The 20,328-nt window shown below is 39.4% G+C and overlaps 1 protein-coding gene across 2 annotated transcripts in view; it reads left to right on the top strand.

The window, feature by feature from the left end:
• Positions 1-20,328, top strand: part of GAS2 (growth arrest specific 2) — a 119,978-nt gene that overhangs the window by 80,859 nt on the left and 18,791 nt on the right. Inside the window, exon 8 of one of the 2 annotated variants that reach the window (XM_036325670.1) lies at positions 9,701-9,754. The exons of the other annotated variant lie outside the window; for it this stretch is intronic. Within the exon in view, the coding sequence (XP_036181563.1) occupies positions 9,701-9,754 (54 nt within the window). The remainder of the gene's footprint in view (positions 1-9,700; positions 9,755-20,328) is intronic. 2 annotated transcript variants of the gene reach the window in all.

A 20,328-nucleotide genomic window follows, 5' to 3' on the forward strand; every position in this document is an offset into this window, starting at 1 on the left:
GTTATTTTTCAGTGACCTTTGAATTTGGACAGTGATGCTAAAACCTCCTTGATTTCTTAGGTAACAGGTTGGGATATTACCATTTCGCTATGGTATATATCTTTAAAATATAAAGAGAAGGGTCTCAGGCTTAATGGCATTATTTGAGGAGAAGAGAAGTAAGAATTTTACTTTGTTCATTTGTTCATTCAGTTAGTTGGTGTCTACCCAGGCTTTCAAGAAGTCAGTTGGCAATATGATTGTGTATAAGCTAGTGGGAAAGGTTTCCACATGCCATAAAAAGGTCGATGCTATTTTGTCAGCCTCCATTCCATGGTGACAATATTCCATGTAAATAATCCAACAGTAGCTTTTAAAAGGGATCCCAAGATAAGCAGCATCAGCATCACCTGAGAACTTGTTGGAAGTGCAGATTCTTGGCCTCACCCTGACTCATTAAATCAGAAGCTCCCTGGGGGTGGGGCCCAGCCACCTGTGTTTTAACAAGCCCTGCAGGTGATTCTGAAGTGTGCTGATGTTTGAAACGAACAATCTAAAAGAAAACAAGAACTATATGAAGGAAGAAATTTGTCATACAATACCACAACTAGAGATCATTGCACATCTGGTCATGGAAGACTACAACCACTCAGGTACTAGGAAATGACTTATTTAAAAGACGTCTAGGTATCCTTAGGGGGGGGGGTTGTGGGGGACAGACTTGGAAATCGTATTTACATATTCAAAATGCCACTTTGTGGAAATGATGTTTATAATTATGATTAAGACTAGAAGAGAATAGGAATCATTGAAAAAAGTTTTTAATTGTTGGGGGCATAAAATTATGAGTGAGCATTTACTTCTGATGATGACATTAATAACAGGAACTCTTCAGAAGAAAAGTCAGTGACCTGATACAGTTGCAGACTTGAGATTAAATAAAAGGACTTTCATAAGAGGTCATATTAATGAGCTGACTGTTCACTTATCTGGTCCTCTGGCCAAGGGTAGGGAAGTTCATGGAGTCATGTGTATAGACCAGGGAGGACTTTGCGTTTTTGTTGTGGAACTATAGCATATTTTTTCCTTGGCTGATGCTTTTACCTTTTATCTTTCTTTACTATTTTATCTCTCCATTTCAAAAACTCACTCCAGTTGTTTTGGGTTAGTACTAGAAAACATGCAAACATCTGTAAAGTGTTCCTTCTCTCTGCAGACCCCATAATTGAGACATGTACTCAGTTTTCTCTCTCTTAGGCATGAAAGCTTTAATCGGGATATCCTTTTCCTTTAAAGCTAAATTTTTAGGGACATGCAAATAACCTAATATGATGAACTGATCTTTGCTAATATGATACATTGATTTGTAAATGGCTCTAAGGAATAGAATGTTTTGAGGGTAAGAGCTTTACACTTACCATTGTTGCTCTAATATTCTGGTAATAAGACTTTCTGGCACAATAGCAAGCGAGCGGGGTCCTAGGTTGTGAGATTGTGTGTTCCAGGGAATAATAGTTCCAGAAGATGTTCAAAGGTATTATTTATAAAGAGGAGTTATTATGGAAAAGAGTTTAAACAAGTTTCTTCACTCTTATTACCGATAGTTGATTCCATTAGCCTCTGTCTGAGCACGTGATAGATCTCATCTCATCCTGGTATGTCACCATTCCCATTTTACAGATGAGAAAGCGGAAACATAGAGATTGAATAACTTCTCAAAGACATAAGCTAATAAGTGGTGAAGGTGGGATTCAAAGGCCAACTCTAGAATTTATGTTCTCTACTAGTAAGCAATATTGATTTGTTTAACTGGTATTATCTGGGATTTCTTGGAGGGATGAATATACTAATGTGAACTATTAATCCCACAGTATACAGTGAAATATACCATGTAGCATTTTTCCAAATGTGTCTGACCATAACTGACCATAGAAATTGGCCCTTGCCCACCCACTTTTTCTTTTAACCCTCCCCAGAGCATCATCCTGAGCTTAGGAGGTTATGAAAACATACTTTGGGAAAGGAATTATCAATTGAACCAAGTTAAATAATTAATTTATAACATAGAATTATACTGAAGTGAAAGTTTTCAACATTGGCTGGAGTTAAAACCCATATATATTAAAGTACTTCCAAGAAATGTTGAATTTAATATTCATTTTTACCTTAAAGTTCTGTTTGGAAGTTATGATTCAAGGAAATGACTAGAAACCCTTTAAAGGAAAAATAGCTAAAATTAAAAAGTGTCATGTGTGGGGGGAGCATTTTAGCAAGTGCTTTCTATACACTGTCTGAGTCCCCTCTGCCACAAAACTGGGAAATTGTTTTCACCCTTTTGTTACAAGTGAAAAGATAAGTTTGTTTGTTTGTTTTTTCAGACCTAGAGAGACTAAGTCTGAAGTAAGTAGAGTGATAAACAAAATTGAAGTTTTGACTCCCAAACCCATAATCCACTCCACTCCACGCTAGTTCCCTGTGGCATGTCAATTAAATGCAAAGGTTTTATTCACAAGCTTAGTATTCTGAAAAAGAGCTGCACCTTTTTACACAATATTTGAGGCCCAACTATATAGTAGTGTTTCCTTATATCATTTTTACTTTAAAAATATTCAGAACACAAAAGGCATTGCAATTGCATAATCAATAGTGCCTACTGTCAATAAAGGGATATAATGTGTATTGTTACAATTATAACAATACTCATTAGGTGTGTATTCGTATGCCAGACACTGTTCAAAAGCTTTATATGGCCTCTCTAGTGTAATACTCAAAACCATTTAAGCATCTGTACACCATGAGATGTATTGTTATCTGTCCTGATATATTTTTTAATAGAACTCAGAAGATAAATCTTCTGTATTTCCAGTTAAGTATTGTTGAGTATTCTTGCTAATTGCAGATATTTTTTAAGTGGATTAATATTATTCCAGGACATTTTTATAGCAGACTTTCATGTTAGGTAAGAACATATGACACGATGCAATATACAGATGATGTGTGATAGAATTGTACACTTGAAACCTATATAATCTTATTAACCAAGGTCACCCCATAAATTTAATAAAAAATAAAATAAATTAAAAATAAAATAAACTTTTGCATAAAAAACAAAGCAACACAAAACCATATGAGGTCTCTGCTGACACCCTAATGGTTCAGGATAGGATTTTTCTTTTCTTCTCATTTTAAGAAGTGTGACTATTTAAAGAGCCTGAAGAAAATACAATGAATAATTTAATTGGAAGTCAGCAAAGGGATTTGAAATGTTATGGAGTCGCCTTTTTTCTATTACTTTTAAATGAAATCATCTCAGATCAATGGAAAGGTCACACACATTGTTATTGATTCATTGTAATTTCTTCTTTACTATAAAAATTCTTCAGGATTATACCAGTGTGGTAAAAATCAACTCACTGTAACAAACCAAGCAAAAGAGCCACCAGAGCTCTGTTGCTATAGCAACCCAACCTGGCAATGTCTTCTGGGACTCACTCTAAGGGAAGGTCCAATGATAGCGAGTGATATTACTTCCTTTTCTGCTCTTATGACACATATTGATTTACTGTGAGTAAAAAAGTAGCATGGTTCAAATTGCATACCTTTCCTGGTAATGAAAAATGGGCTGTTATGTAAAAATGCAAAGGAGTTTTAAAGAAGTAGCAAGCACAGTAATACTTGCATTTATCTTAGTGGAAACATTACACAAACAATCATTACTCAACAGCTAAATGTCCAAAATTCATTAAAAAAAACACACATGAATATGAACCTTTCCTCTAATTTAACAATTTATGGGAGCAGTGATTAGGGTTTTAAAGCTGTCTAATGGATTACATTCATTTCAAGGAAAAAAAATATGACCGTGTTTGCCTCTGATGTATGTGAACTCTCAGATAACATGTATAATGCTCTGATCCATGGTGAGAGAAGCATGGCTGTAACTAGCACTTCCATATTTTCAAACTGGGTCCCTTTCTTTGCTCAACTACCTCAAAAGAACACTAATTCAGGAAAAGCAAGAAGCAACATTTAAAATGTGTTCAAACACTTTAATTTCAGATTTTAAATTTTTTAAATAATACTTTGCTCCTTTAAAGGCACTCATTTGCTTTTAATTTATTCATGTTAAATGAGGCTGGCCTAATAATATGCTTGTAATTTACACTTTGGTAACACATCTCTCAAGGGTCTTTGCAAATGTTATTAAATCCTCTTAAACTCCTTTTTCTGAGACAGGCATATGTCCTGCGTGAACAAAAAATAAATAATGATTAACCATATCTGTAAAAATAAATCAGGGTGTTGTTTTTCTGAGACTTATCCCTTGAGGTTGAAAAACCTTAAGCAGATACAATTTTAAAGTAGACTTTGTCGAAGATTGTACCCAACAATGCATTTGACACCACTTTTAAAAGCAAGAAAAAAAATGCATTCTTTTACAAGAATGGAAAGATTAGCTAATATATATGGGCAGATCTCTATATTGTTATTTAAGTTAGAGAATTCACTTATTTTTCCATGGAATTGTTAAGAGGTATATCAACTTTGAAGAACAATAAATAAATTAGAACTCAAAGCCAAAGATTCTTTTTCCCTGAGAATTTGTTATTTGGCCACTTAGCAATGAGTAGTGCTTTTAAAATTATGTCTATCTTTCACCTGATCTGATAAACAAAGTTTACAGTGCCTTTAAGTAGTGCAATATATTTGTGACTCTCTTCCACATTGCATCTAGAATAAATGGACAATTTCTTGCATTAGCCACACATCAAAATTATTTACATTTACAGAAGCACTAGAAAATTAAATGGCTTCATTGTGAAAGTGCACAGGTCAGTCTTATGATCTGCATTTCCAATTTCTGCATTTCTATAGCATTCCTGCCATTAATATATATTTATTGCATATATATATACATATATATATATATATATGATGTATGTATTGTAGTGTGATGTGTACATGTGTAGTGAAAAGGCACAATATGAGAAAGTTGAATTAATGTAATCATTTGGCATTTTATTTTAAAAGAAATATTAAGTTGATTTCTCTGTACTTGAAGTTTAACTCCCTAGTCAAGTATTTTGTTAGAAAAAGAAACTTTATGCCCAGCTGGCATGGCCCAGTTTTTGAGCATTGACATATGACGAAACAGGAGGTCACGTTCAGTTCCCAGTCAGAGCACATACCCAGGTTGCCGGCTCAATCCCCAGTAGAGGACATACAGGAGGCAGCCAATCAGTGATTCTCTCTCATTGTTGATGTTTCTCTCTCTCCCTCTCCCTTTCTCTCTGAAATAAATAAATAAATAAATAAATAAATAAATAAATAAATAAATAAATAAATAATATATATATATATATATATATATACACATATATATTAAACCTTTTATTTTTTTCTACATTGCATTACATATACTGTTTAATATTCACTGTTTTCTTTGTGTCAGGTGCTTTTCTAACAACTTTCCTTGGATTCTTTTATTTAGCCCTCACAACTCTTTGAGATAGACACTATTATTATTTCCATTTTATCTATAAAGAAACCAAGCATCAGGGAATTAATTATTTCTCAAAGGCCACACAACTATAAGAGTCAAGACCTTTTTTTTTTTTTAATTCAACATACCTAACTTCAGAGCCCAGGGTTTTAACTGCAGTATATGCTTTCATTCCCTTTCAGACTACTGGTCTTGGGCAGGTCATCTTTGAGTATTGCTCTTCTACCTTTCAGCATCCATTAATAACTGACCCGTACTTAATGTGCAGCTTTTAATTTGTTTATCCCTTTGCTTGTGAGCTTTGGAAAAATGTTAAATTTGATAGCCAATCCCTGTTGGGGAGTCAGAAAAAAGTACCCAGGAAACAAAGAGTATTAAAAAACAATAACAACCACCCTGTCCGCCACCCGCGCCCCATCGGAAAAGCCAACCAGTATGATTTTCACAGTGTACAACATCTTTATTAACTTTTTCAATATATACTGACTAGACTTGAAAAGCAAAAATTTATTCTGGGAATGAGGAAACTAAGCAATATTCTCAAATAGATTTCCATTTTCAGTTTGCTTTATGCAGTTAAGATTAAATTTGATTATGTATAAAAGGGGTTTCTGAGCATCTTATGGTGGGGTAAGGGGTGAAATTGTCTTGGGTAAGCTTTTAAACTTTTATGAAAGGGGCTAAATTGAACTTAGGACAAAGTTCAAACTGAAAACTTTTGGCATAGCAACTAAGGCTTTTAAAAGCAAGTTCCCTAAAAATAGATGTCAAGTAATTTTTAAAGAATAATGTTTCTTAGCTGTTTTTATCCTGTACTGAATGGTGGTACAGAATATCTTACTTTTATATGATTTGTAAAGTACACTCACTTATTCATCATCTTATTTTATTTTCATTACTACTCTTTGCGAAGAACCAGTGTGATTGTTTATTTACATGTCTCATTGAATTGAGGCAACTGCAGATTAAATAGAGATTTAACAACTTTCCCAAGGCAATCCAGCTAGTACGTGGTTGATAGAGGGTTAAATCACATTATAAATTTTTATATATTAAAATTCATATATTTTCAACTTCACACAATAAAATTTCCCTTTGAAGTTTTTTTTTTGTTTTTTTTTTTTAATCTTAACAAAAATGGAAACACTTAGCTGTTCACTGTGTTTTTGATTTAAGGATCATTTGCCCTGCATTACAAAATAGACATTGCATAGTTATGTGAATTTGTAAAGTTTGTAAGACTTTTCTCTTCTTTCCTTTTGTAGTCTTCCTAACAAGAACATTTCTTGGTTTATGTGTTCTATGCTGACACAAATGTGAGTAATTTTAATGATTAAAATGTGAGTGACTTTTTGCAAAAGGGAAAGAAATGAAACAATTATACATAATGTGTCATGGTCTTAAATTATTGATGAGTCTTCTAGCAGCCAAAGAATAAACCTGTGAAATATCTGTCAGTATAAATTATATTTAAACCTCCCATGGGCTTAAGTTGCATAAACAGGATGCAGCCAGATTTATTAAGAAGTGTACTTTGCAAATGTGGCCATCTTGAGTTTGTATTAGATGTAGTCAAGCGTGGTAGAAATTTTTTCATTCCAACAGGGACTAGAATAAAATAGGACTCATTTATTTAGTGGTATCTTTTTTGTAATATCACTGAGCTAAGCTTCTGCGTGACTTGGCCATTTTAGACCTTGCTTTGCATTTCTTCTCTAATACTTTTCATTTTGAATTTCAGTTCCTCAGTAAAAACATGGAATCTTGGTCCCGGACTCAGAAGGTGCCCCCTTTTCCTAATGCCCAGCCTTTCATTGCAGGAGCCTTACCAGTTCACAGCAAATTTTAGTTCACCGGGATGGCATGTTTCAATTCTATTAATGTTCACATTTTTATCTGAAGCTTGTTCATGTGTTGTTTTAGGATACCTTATGCCATTTCCTGCCATCTTGTTAGAAGCATACTAAGATCCTAAGGAAATTTTTGTGTAGATTTTGGGAGGAACAAAAGTATAAGGGATTTGGGTTTAATGTTGGCCTTAAGATATACGTGTATTCTCAATTTGTTTTATAATGAAAATCCTAATGTTAGTAAAAAAGAAAATAATTCCCTGGGAGTTATTTGGAGAGTTATTTGCTGTTTCCCTAAAAGAACCCCCCACAAGAAATCACTGCATTACTTTTCTCTTGATTGCAGCTTTTTTTTTTTTTTTTACATCACCATTTCTTTTACACACCGGCTTCTCTTGCCAACTTTCCATCCTCCTGCACTACCCCTCACACCTTGTCCTTCGTACACTCTTGGCTATTATGGGGAAATGCTCTCTCTCCAGCTCAGAGCTTTGCTAATCTAGTTTGCATTGTAGACACATTTTAAGGGGCTATAAACTCCATGGGAAAGTTTATAATGATTTGAGAACTCACCATGTAAAGGGTTTTCTCACACACACACCCTCACCTTTTTTTTTTTTTAAACCAATCAATCCATACAGTGTTTTACTGTATTTGTGCATTTTCCCAGAAACTGACACCTTGGTTAACAGTCTCTAACTTTCACTCTGAACACAGTCATTTGTCTTATCTTTTTGAAATCCAGCCTCATAGAAGATGTGGAGCAGAGATAATGGGATAGCCTCTGAGGCCTCATTTGAAAGCTGGGAAAGGGCAGGCCTGACTTAAAATCTGTCTTCTAACGTTGGCATCAGGCATAAGGTTTCTGAGAATCCCATTTCAAAACTGTAACACCTCAATAGTTGTAACACATGAATTTGTCATCGCCCATCAATGTGTTGTCCATAATAATTTTACCCAGTCCAGGACTCATTTTTGATATTCATGGTCTTTTGATACGATGGGTTAGTAGAAAAATTATGGAAACTCCCATGGCCTACAGAACACTAGGAACTCTTGAATTGCCCACCCACCTGCTAGGAGTAAGGCTAAGGTGGGCTTCAGCCTTGCACCAGGAAGCACTCGGGAGTACAATGCATATATCACAAAATCCCTCTCCCACAGTGATGTTTGCAAAACATCTTTCTGCTTCCTTCCATTTCCCTGACCATCTATAGTCAATATGACAAGGAACTAGAAGTGGTCTCGGAAGCAAGGTGAGGACTGTCTCTCATATCCAACCTTGGAGATCTCATCTGTCTCATTTTTTTTTTTTACTCGGCATCTTATAACAAAAAGAAACCCTCCAGTGTGCACTGAAAGAATTCCAGAGATACCTGAATTTAATTGACACCTTGGCATCAAGGATTGAATAGGATCTCCCTTCATGTTCAATACCCACAGATCTGACAGATGACACATGTATATATACTAACTAGATAAAGACATTATAGCCATAATAGTGTCTAATCAGATTAAGGGTGGAAAATGCCTCCCAAGGATGACTTTACTTGAGAACCGTGATGCTTCATTAGAGAATCTGGAACATGTCCTTCAATTCTGACGGAAGGCCTTTCAACAAATTACCTTTCAGATGACATAGGCGTCTCTTTGTGAGTGTGTGACCATTGTGAGATTAGAATGCTGCTTAAATACATTTTTAATTGCAACAGAAGGACATGTTAGAGTGCCTGATGGGTCACACAGTTTTCAGAGAATAAACAAAATGCTAAGGCCTTAAGAAAGGCAAGGGGCCAACATCAGTGATCTGGATGGGCACTAGGGAAGTCCAAACAAGATGGCAGGATATCCCCAACGTAGGAAGTTTCACACTGAAAATAATGGCTTCATTTACTTACCCTTTTTTTTTCTAGGACTTCATCAGACATTCTCTAGAGTCTGGTATCTCTTTTGGAAATGAGGCACGGACTTGACATCTGTTTCCCAGGCAAAATTATTTCCTTACATGTATCTCTTGTTTCTTTAGTAAGCGTTCTGAGCAATGAACAGGAAACCACAGGACCCAAGAAAACTGATAATCCTGGCATTTGTGTTTTAAAATGCCAGTGGCCAGCACAGTCTACAATCCTCAAATTATGTGTGCTTCAGTGATCACTCAGTGTGGATTATTAGGCAATAAAACTTCCCTTCACTGTGGGATGTGAAAAAAATATACAAGTAGACATTCTCATTTTAACTTCAAAAAATAAAAGGTTTCTTTAATCTTGTCACAAAAGATCCCAGTTTGCATTTTCAGGTAATGTTCCTGTGCTTTCTGCAATGGAGATGGAGAGCATTTGATGAACTTCCTATCTTCTTGTTTCAGTAGGGTCTTCATGGTTGTTACTATGTCTCCAAAGCCAAAGCAAAGCAGACATTTAAGGTAATTACTTAGATAATTAAGGGGAAACCTCTCTACTTGGCTTTCACCGTGGAGCTTTGACCTCTAGACAAATGAGGGAAGTTGGGCAACAAAAAGTGAATAATTTACTTTGTTTTTAGTGAGGTATTCAGATGATGGTTTTCCTTTGGTTTTCCCATTATACTTTGTAAAAATGGCAATCTGGGACAGATTGGGAGTGGGTGGCAGGCAGTGTCCTAGCGTTTTTGTCTTTTCTGAGTATAATTCCCATGCAATTCCAGAGTATTCCTTCATTACGTTTTTTATTAAAATTGTTCAAAAGTATAAACCTTGGTTTAGCTTCTATAGGCAATATCATCTTAGTCATTGCTTTAAAATATTGAAGATGACATACGTATGGAATAAAAACAAAGCAGCATATAACTTCAGGGTATTCCCTTTCTACTCCCAAAAGTTGCCCTTTGTGTCCTCTCACACCTGCAACCTCATGGACCCCTGCCACATCTCTGCTCCTGACACCATACTTACCCAATATATCAGCAGTGTCTTACCTAACACGTGGGATTTAGTACTTTGGTACAATACAGGTTAAAGAGGATAGGGATCAAATATGACTTGAGGTTGCCAGTGTGCATAGAAGGGTTGGTTCATTTTTAGTTTTTAAATATTTATCATTCTGATCTAGAAAGAGCAACTTACTAGAATAATTGTTAACTGTTTTTGCATAAATACAAAATAATCATTAGAAAAGCCCCATTTTGTAAATTATTTAAATAGGATAAATATATCTTGAAACTACATTATGAGAATTAGTTTAGATTTTATTAAGAAAGTATTAAATGCATTTCTTTATGCATAACTTATTCATTTAGTCACCAAATACATGAATATGTGAAATGTGCAAAGAACTACTAGAATTATGGAGGATACTATTTCTGTATAAACTCTGTTTCTTTGTAAAAATCATGCTGAACAATGTAAATAGTTGGTCATATGATACTAATGATTCTGACAGTGACATATTTAGTTGGTTATAGACATTAAAGATTGACAAGTATGAGAAAGAGGTTAGTTCTTGAAGAGTCACTTCTAAAGTCCCCCTCAAAGGACCTGAAAATCTATACTAATAATACAGGAATATGCAAATTGTCCAGGATACCATCACAGTAACAGTAATGACCAAACAGCAGGCTGCATGGGGTGACAAGGCCAGCAGGGGAGTTAGTGAGGGCAACTAAACAACTGAACAGCAAGCTGTTTGGGGCGACCAGGCCAGCAGGGGGGTTGATGAGGGATGATCAAACGAACAGCAGGCTATGTGGGGTGACAAGGCCGGCAGGGGGGGGCAGTTAGAGGTGATCTGGCCCAGGGGGGGCAAGTTAGGGGTGATCAGGCAGGCAGGCGAGCAGTTAGATGCCAGCGTTCCAGAGGGATGTCCGACTGCTAGTTTAGCCCTGATCCCGGGGATTGGGCCTAAACCGGCAGTTGGACATCCCCCGAGAGGTCCTGGGTTGGAGAGGGTGCAGGCTGGGCTGAGGGGGACCCCCCCCCCCCCCAGCCCCCGCTCCATGCACAGATTTCATGTACTGGGCCTCTGGTATATTTATAAAACATTAGGGTTTTATAAGTTTCTGATCATGTTGGGGCAGAAACAGCAGACAACTTTCCTTGGACCTGCTGAAGACATTGCATAAAGACTTATGAAGCAAGTTACCATTAAGTGAAGGTGAATACTTACCTGGAAGGGAAGTTTCCATGATCATTAAATGAAGGTGAAACCCAGGTCTCTTGTGCTAACCAGAGACCTTGTGCTATGACAGCCTTGACCCCATTTATCACCAAGATTGATTGAACCACACTCTTGCTGGCTGGGTGTGAAGTTTGCCTTTCACTTATTCAGATGTCACTTGGTTAACAGGGAAAATGTTGCCTGACTGGTTTTCTTGGTTCAAAGAATATGAGTGTCTGTATCCTTTTCACCACTTACATTGCCACACCTCTCCTTGCTTATCTTAAAAGTATTTTTTTTCATAAGTGTCTTTTTTTGAGGGCACAAATTGAATTAAAAAGCCAGGAATATAGTTATCTGATAACCCTAGTCACAATTCTTTGTACTTTAGGGTGAGTCTCCAAAGAAAATCTTTGAAGTTCATATGATCTCAGTAGACAGCATGGATTTTATAGGGAAGGTTTGTAATGGGGCTGGCATGCTAGTTGTTTTGGGGGAGGGGCAGTTCAAGCCCCACTTTGGAGAGGCTAAAATCAGTAGAGTTCATTTCTCTCCTTTTCTCTGCCTTCCCTTTTTCTTTCCAGAGAAGATGAGTTAGAGAAAGAGAGGGTTCTTTGCCAAGTTTCTGGAATGGCACCCTCATCCTAGTTCCTTGTTTTACTATTTAAATGTAGATGTAGAATGACAACACTGGCCTTGTCCTAAGTGAAGTGAAATGCACAAAAATCAAGGTCAAGACTTGCTTCCTGGAGACATTTCTCAGAGACCCAGTAATGCCCAGAGAACAGCTTGGAGCCGAGCTTTATCACTGGGCTCTTTTCTGGTCCTGGAACAATCAGAGGCCCTTCAGCAGTTGCAGCCCGTTCCAGGGTCATCGGTCCTTTCGGCTTTGAACCCAGGAGATTCTGGGAGAATATGAAGGGCTTCTGAGACCTTGGCAAGCAGGCTTTGGAAGGCTTTATCACATCTTGGACCCAAGGGCTGAAATACCTGGAGATCAGCAGAGGCCAACCCCCTAATTCTTCCTCCAGGGCTGCAGTCTGCTGCTTATGGTTCCACTTTGCTGTCATACCACTCCCTGAAGGAAGCTCTGCCTCCTGACCCTGAGACTCTTGCTGAGAGGCTTGCCAAGCTGTCTTCAACCTTGACTCTCACTCTGGTTTTGCTCAGTGGATAGAGCGTCGGCCTGCATACCAAAGGGTCGCAGGTTCGATTTGGGTCAAGGTCACATACCCTGGTTGCAGGCTCCTCCAGGCCTAGGCCACCCCCCCCCCCCGCCCCATCCCACCCCCGACCAAAAAAAATCACCCCGAGTCTCATGACCCTAGTCTGTACCTAGTTTTCAGTGTTTCCTGCCTTGTTTCATACGCCTTTTCACAGAAGGGTCTTATGTTCTAATCATCTTCATTCCTTATGCCCAGTCCCACCCCTCAGTCTTAGTCCCTCAGATTTAGACTTCCTTCAGGTCTTGCCAGGTGGGCAAAGGGCAGGAATTAACACTTGTTCTGGGACCTGCTTGGTGTGAACTGTTGTTCTCTTTGTAGCAAGATTATCTTTTCTGCCTGCCCTTGATGGCACGTCTTAGATCATTTCACTCCCAAGATCCCGCTATTTTTGTTGTTGTTAATCCTCACTTGAGGATTTTTTTCTATTTATTTTAGATAGAGTGGAAAAGTGGGGGTTGGGGGTAGAGAAAGAAACATGGATGTGAGAGGGCACATTGATTGGTTGCCTTCCGCATGCATCCTGACTAGGGCCAGGGATTGAACCTACAACCTAGGTATGCGCTCTTGACCAGAAGTCAAACCCACAACCCTTCTGTGTGTGAGCTGACATTTGGAACACTGGCCAGGACCCAAGATGGCACTTTTGACTCCCTTCCCACAGCAGGCTATAGAAAACATAGTAAACATTTTAACCATTTAGATTACAGCAGTTTCCACATAACCAGAGGTTACTGAGGCAAGTGTTGATGTACAGTGGGGCCTTGACTTACGAGTGTCCCGACTAACGAGTTTTTTGAGATATGAGCTGTCTCTCAGCCGATTTTTTGCTTTGAGTTGCGAGCTAAAATTCGGGTTATGAGCCAGCTTCAGATACCCCACCGCTAGTTGGAGCAGTGAACGTCACAGTGAACGCCACAACATCAGCCCAGCATCACGTGTCTTACTTGTTCACTTTTTGATTTGACATAAGAGTAATTTGAATTGCGAGCTCCATCACGGAACGAATTAAACTCGTAAGTCAAGGCCCCACTGTACTTAAAATGCCTCCACCCAGTCTTTGCTGCTCAGACATTCCCAGTCAAATACATCAAGGTAGTTTTTTTTTTTTAATTTTACATGTAATTTCACACTCAGTAATCTCCAAATCTATTTATTATAAGTATTTCTCCAGAATAAACTAGTGCTTTCTCATATTACTGCATGTTGGATCTACTAAAATTGGCTGATCTTCAACCATGTTTTTTCTCTGATTTCCTTAAAGTGAGGGGCTTTTGAAACAAGACATATCTGTGAGCAACATGTATTTAGTGTGCTATATTAAACAGAGACCTTTGACCATATTTTAAGAGAACAATCCTGGATTTTTTCCCCAGTAGCAAAACATTTGAAGATTTATCTAAGGGACACATAGTTGAGTTGCTTGGGAGAGAACTTAAAGCAGTACTTGGTATATTGACTTTAAGGACTTAGATCATGTTGGGAGAGACATCAAAGTTTAACTTAGACATCTACCTTTCATTAATCTTTCATGGGAAACATTCTTCAGATTTGGAGTTAGAATTCCCAATGTGATTACCTATCATAGGATTTTTCCATTAATCTGAACCTGTGGAACCAAGAAAGGCTATTAGGAGAAGGAAGTCTGAGATGAGGCTCTAGGATGCTAAGGAGAAAGGAAAGCATTTCAAGTAGAATCAGAAAGGAAACAGCATGCACGAAGGTTCAGAAGCATAGAGAGAAGGGACACCTTCCCTCTAGTGTCCTCTGTGAATTATTTAATCTTTTTAATGGGCTCTTCTCCACTCTTCCCAGTTCCATGGAGGATGTTAAGAGTGCCCATACATGCATTTGCTGAGTGAAAGGCATCAATATTTCTGTATGTAGGAAACAAAGAAAAATAATTCTGAGAAGTCAGCTTCCGCTAGAGGAGAGTTACATTTATTTATTTATTTCTGTAAATGAGAAGTATTGGGAACAGAGGGGAACAAGAAGTGTTCTGTTGAGAGGAATGACTTGCATATTTTAGCTTGGTCTGTTCATTCTTATATAAACTAGGGAAAAACAATGGTCCCATTAAGTGTTATCATTTATCACTTCAGTGTTTTTTCCTTTGGAGTGGGAAACAGCCTAGAATCAGGGAGTGCTTTGATTCTGTGGTGTGGGTTTAAATTCTATCTGCTCACCCACAAGAAAATTCTGAAGCATGGGCTCTAGAATTTTCTTCTTCATGAGCGCTAGTCACCTTTCTCAGTTTTTGTCCAGCCCAGTAGTTTGGGAGGTGATGGCGAGACAATAGAGAATAGAGTGAGAAGTTTTGGACCATGCCCACCTACCCTCCACTCTACCTGTCATCTCCCTCGCTCAGCTCTAGCCATATTGGACTTCCCTTCTTTCAGCACGCCATGCTGTTTTCTGCTGAACGGCCTTTGGGAATACTGCTTGTCTTTCTGGAATGCATATCCTTTCTCTGCCCATTTCCTAACATCTCATTTTTTTAATCCTTACCCGTGCTGTCCTTCCTCCAAAAAAACTTGCCTACCTCCCCACATGTCTGTCATGGGTTCCGATCCGCAGTGCCTCACCCTTCACTTGCCTTCTTCATCATGAGGGGCCGTTAGGGTGTGACTGATATTGGAGTGGCTCACAGATTCCTCTCAGTACAGCACAGTCTCTGGTCCTTGGTCTTGCATGTGAGTGTTGTGTGATAAATACAGGGTGAGGCAAAAGTAGGTTTGCCATTGTTCCTATAGGAAAGCATACAATGATTAAGAAATAATAATATAAGAATAAACTCTGCATTTTGGGTACTCACAACTGTAAACCTACTTCTGTCCCTCCCTGTGTTTGCCAAATGTATTGTACTCGAATAAACACACTGTTGAGACAGTGCAGGGTTTTGGAAAGTTGAGGGACTCTGAAAACATGGATGTGGAAAATGGATTGCATTAGTTGGCTGTGAGTAACAAAAACCAACAAGACGTCAGTGACTTAAAGAAGATGGAAGTCTATTTCTCCAGCGTGCAAGTCCAGGGCAGTTGGATGACTGCTCCTCAGAGTCCTCAGGGACCCAAGGTTTCTCCAGCCCATCACTCTGCCATCGCTAGTGCTGGGTCCCAGACACATGGCCCCGGGCGGAACCGTGGAGGAAAGGATAAAGAAGGGACACAGCATCAGTGCCACTTAAGGAAAGTTCCTGACTCACTTGACTCTTCTGCTTACATCTCCTTGGCTGTAACTTAGACATGTGGCCGCATCCACCTGCAGGGAGACTGGGAAAGTAGCCTTTTATTCTAGCAGCTCTGCCCCCACTAAACTTTCTACTGCCCTGGAGAGAGATAGAAGGTAGTAGGAATGGTCTGTCCTTCCCAGGAAGTCAGGGTTAAACACCATGAAGATCAGATGTAAGCCAGACTGCATGTGGCAGATCATCCAGCGTTAATTGTGGCCTTGAATTGACTTTGATTCTGGAATTTGTAATAAAACTTAAAGGCACCAGAGTTACTGATACTAAAATGATACATGCTTTTGAATAGCGGTTTTTGTTTGTGTTTGGCTATTTTTGTGGAATTCTTACAGGAGACAAACCTATCGTGGCTGGTTTTAATAAGGAAGAGCATGCTTTTCTCATGAAATGTATCAACTTGCAAGAAGCTTAATTCTAACTGGATGCAAGGTTGAATTCAAGCCATATAAGTCTTTAACTTTCCAAAGGAGAGTAAGCATGGTTTAGAAAGAAAGAAAAAGAAATAGTCACAGGCCCTGTTTATTTCATGCTTGACTATTTACAAAGCACTTTGAATTAAGGACATTTGGCCCTGTAACAGCCCCCAGAGCTAGACAGATTCACAGATGAGAAGCTGAGCAGTGAAAATCAGGCCAGAATCAGGCAGCTTACAAGTGATGAAGTCAGGACTGAACCACATTCATTTTTAAGTTATTCCTCCTGTCTCCAAATGTGTGTCAAAGCCTGATGAGGGAACATGTGGAAACATGGACAAGAAAAGACGCGTCTGCTCAATGTCTTTCTGGGAAAGCAGGCAATAGGAGGACTTAGGAAGTGGAGACGGATACCTGGTATTCTTTAGTCATAATTCGTAGAGACATTTCACATGGAATCCTCCGTGGTGGGGGACTTTTCGTGACGTAAGTATTGCACCAAAGGTAGCCATGTGGAGTGGCAGGGAATACTGTCTTTGAATAAACAAGGGACAGCACACACACACTGAAGACGCACTGTGGTCCACACGCTGGTGTCACTAGGCAACCGAGAGCAGATTGCTTTGTATTCTGAGTTATTTCCTGAGCGAGGGGAGTCCCCTAGCAGGCCCTTCAGAGCTAGGCTTTATGGAGAGCTGGATTAAATGAGATTCAAGGATATTATGGCTGCCCTCACAGGATCTCTATTTCCTGACGCAGGTCCCCGCCCCTGCTATTTCAGCAGGTCATGTATGAGTGCCGCTGCCACTTGGCCTGGTTCAGAATGTTTCACTCACAGGTTTAATTAAAATTTCTGGCAAGCACCATCTATCATTCCTCTTTTGTAATTTTTCTCGCCCAGAGAGAGAAGCGCAGTGCTCATTACCTCTTGCGTGTTTCCAGTGCCTTTGTTTCTACAGGCAAAGATTCGGAGCCCCTTTAACAGCTCACGGGATTTCATTGGGAACCTTAATGCAAAGCAAGGCACAATTGTGGATCTGTGCTTCTATCTAAAAATGTGTGAGTAAATATGGGGTTTATTATTTAACTCTGTGAAATATGGAGACCCAGAACGTAAAATCAGCAGGAATTATTTTGTATAATAATGTAACAAAGTAATCCACCTTGAGATAGCTAGACCCCCAGGTCTTGTGCTTGTAGAAATGAGGGTTCATAGGCTAATTTCAGTATCTCAGAAAGCAAAATGATACTTGTACCTTCACCAATGGCGAGGGTGTGTGGGTGCACCAAAACATCAGGCTTTAGGTCAAATTAGTATAATAATTATTTCTTTTGTTGTTGTTGTTGTTAATCCTCGCCTGAAGATATTTTTCCATTGATTTTTATGGAGAGTGGAAGAGAGAGGGAATGACAGAAAAACATCAATTGGTTGCCTCCTACACAGGCCTGGCCAGGGCCTGGGCTGGGGAGGAGCCTGCAACCAAGGTACATGTCCTTGATCAGAATCGAACCCAGGACTCTTTTGGTCCACAGGCAATGCTCTAGCTACTGAGCCAAATTAGCTAGAACAATAATTATTTCTTTATTCTAATCAATTGATGTTTTACATAGCATATATATCTCTATCTCTATCTCTGTCTCTATCTCTATCTCTGTATATATGTTTTGATTAATTAAAATGGGGAGTAAGTTATTTCTTAATAAACAGATTTTGCAGGCAAATTCTCTCAGCATGATATGTAAGAAGAATGGCAAGGGCATTCTCACTGTTGGAGAATGAAAAGGGGCTTTTGGGGGGGTGTATAGAGAAAACAGAGCCCTCCCTGGTATTCTTTTATCACTTGAAGTCACGCAACAACTGTGAGAATGAATTCTATCATCGATAACAAAGGGGATTCATGATATCTATGACATATTTGTTAATGAGAACTTGAAAGGATACCCAGTCCAGTAATGAGCACACAGTAGCTTATAAAGGTTGATTACCTATAAAAGTCATTGTCATTATCATCATCATCACCATCATCTTCATCCTCATTCCATCAAAACATGGGCTTTAAAAGAAAAATGAAGTAAAAGGGTTCCTTAATTGTGAACTGATTGGGGAGCACCATTTGAAGTCTCAACAAGGTTAAGACTCAGCTCATCCTGGCAAAGCCAGCTTGAGCAAGTCATGTCAATTAAGAGCCCCCTGTCATGATCTGTGAAAAGCAAAGCATTGGGTTGCTATCTAAGGTATTTTCTGGCCTAGATAGTTCATATTTCTCACCGCCCCACCAAGACCTCCCCTCCCCAGCTCTGCCATGACTGGCGGTGTTGCCTGGCGAGTCACTGCTCTCCTGGGAGCCTGTGTCCTCATCTGTAAAATAGATATAGAAATGCCTGCCTTCCAGGTTGTTGTGCAGTAAGAGTGTGGCCTGGAGCAGAAACTGCTTACACTACAAGGGGCAGCTGATCACTCTGAGGAGTTCGCTGAGCCCATCCCACGATCCAGGTCTGCTGGGTTCTTCGCCGTCAGGGCCACACCGTCTGGGTGTGCTCCTCTTGCCTGTGTCCTTCCTCCGGGGCCTGGGAATCACACCTGGTCCTGCACACGTGTTCTCACAGGTGGTCTAGGGCGGCCCTCTGCTTATCTTCATCCTCACTCTCACGGAAGCGCGTTTAACCTGCATCTGTAAGACATCCCTCTTAGTGTTCTTTCTTCCTGGTGTTCTTTCCTAGGTGTCCCCTCTATAAGGTCTGAGGTCATAGGTTAGACTCATTTGCAGACCCCTTTGCAGCTTCTGGAACGAGTACAGAAGGCTCCAATAAACCTAATGAAAGTAAACGCCTTCGATTAAATGGCAAGGGCATCCTCACTTTTGGAGAACAATAGGGCATTGGTGGGGGAGTGGGGGAGGAGTAGAAAAAATTCTAAAGTTCCCCTATCACGCTCTCCATGCTCTATCCTCAGTGATTCTGAAGGTCAAGGACACTTGTTTGATCTGTGTTTGAGTTGTAGTTGTTTTGTCAACTAAGCCCAACCTACTCTATGTATTATTGCTGAGAAGGAAAAACAAAAAAATAACCCACGGCACTCAGAAAGGACATCCTTATAGATTGCGTGGACAGTCAGGTCTCACTATCCTGAGTGGGTGGTGGTGTCCTCTCTCACACTCTCACCTAGCTTCTCTGATTCATTCTGTCACATTGTCCTCATTGGAAACTATTCTTCCTTTCTCCTGACACATTCTTACTGTGCTTCACCAGGAAGTGCCAGATGGCACTGAATCGCCAGCTGCTTAATATTCAAGAACAATTTTTTATACAGAACAGAACAATGTACGTGCTGATTAAAGGACTTAGCTGATGTCCTGGGAATCAGAGAATGTCCCAGTCACCTCCACAGCTGTGCCTGGACAGTTTGTGTGGATCGCAGTCTTCGTGGAGGCTCTCTGCTAAGTGCGTCTCCACCTTTCCCTTTGCTACTGCGGCTCTTGGAGTGTTTGCTCTGAGCTCCCTGCCACTCACGGTACTGGGTGACATGCCCCCATCACAGAAGGGTTGTTAGAAAGCCTCCAAGTGTTAGAAAGCCTCCTCTGTAGGATGAAGAGTCTACAGGAATATACTAGTAAATGACCCCAAAAAAACACCCAGAAATATTAACATGGATGGTTTTACTTTTACGGGAGAATTGCCATTATAATTCGAGAACATGTCAACATGTTAGCGTGTCCAGGAATTGCTTTCACGCTAATACTATGAGCTCCATGTCATGTTCTGAATGTATTCTGAGCGTAAAAGGCTGACTTATTGGATAAGTCCTGCAAAAGGAGTTCGTTTTCTATGGGGAACTTCGGTTAAAAACCAAAGGGGGAAAAAACAACAGCGCAAAACCCATTCTCTTATTATTGCATCTTTCCAAAGGCAAGCCACCTTTGCTGGGGCCACCTCAGAAGAGCGTAAAATGTTCCTAATTACGTCTCAGAGTTATGTTAAAACAA

Source organism: Myotis myotis, unplaced genomic scaffold, assembly GCF_014108235.1.
Source record: "Myotis myotis isolate mMyoMyo1 unplaced genomic scaffold, mMyoMyo1.p scaffold_m19_p_10, whole genome shotgun sequence".
Taxonomy (NCBI): Eukaryota; Metazoa; Chordata; class Mammalia; order Chiroptera; family Vespertilionidae; genus Myotis; species Myotis myotis.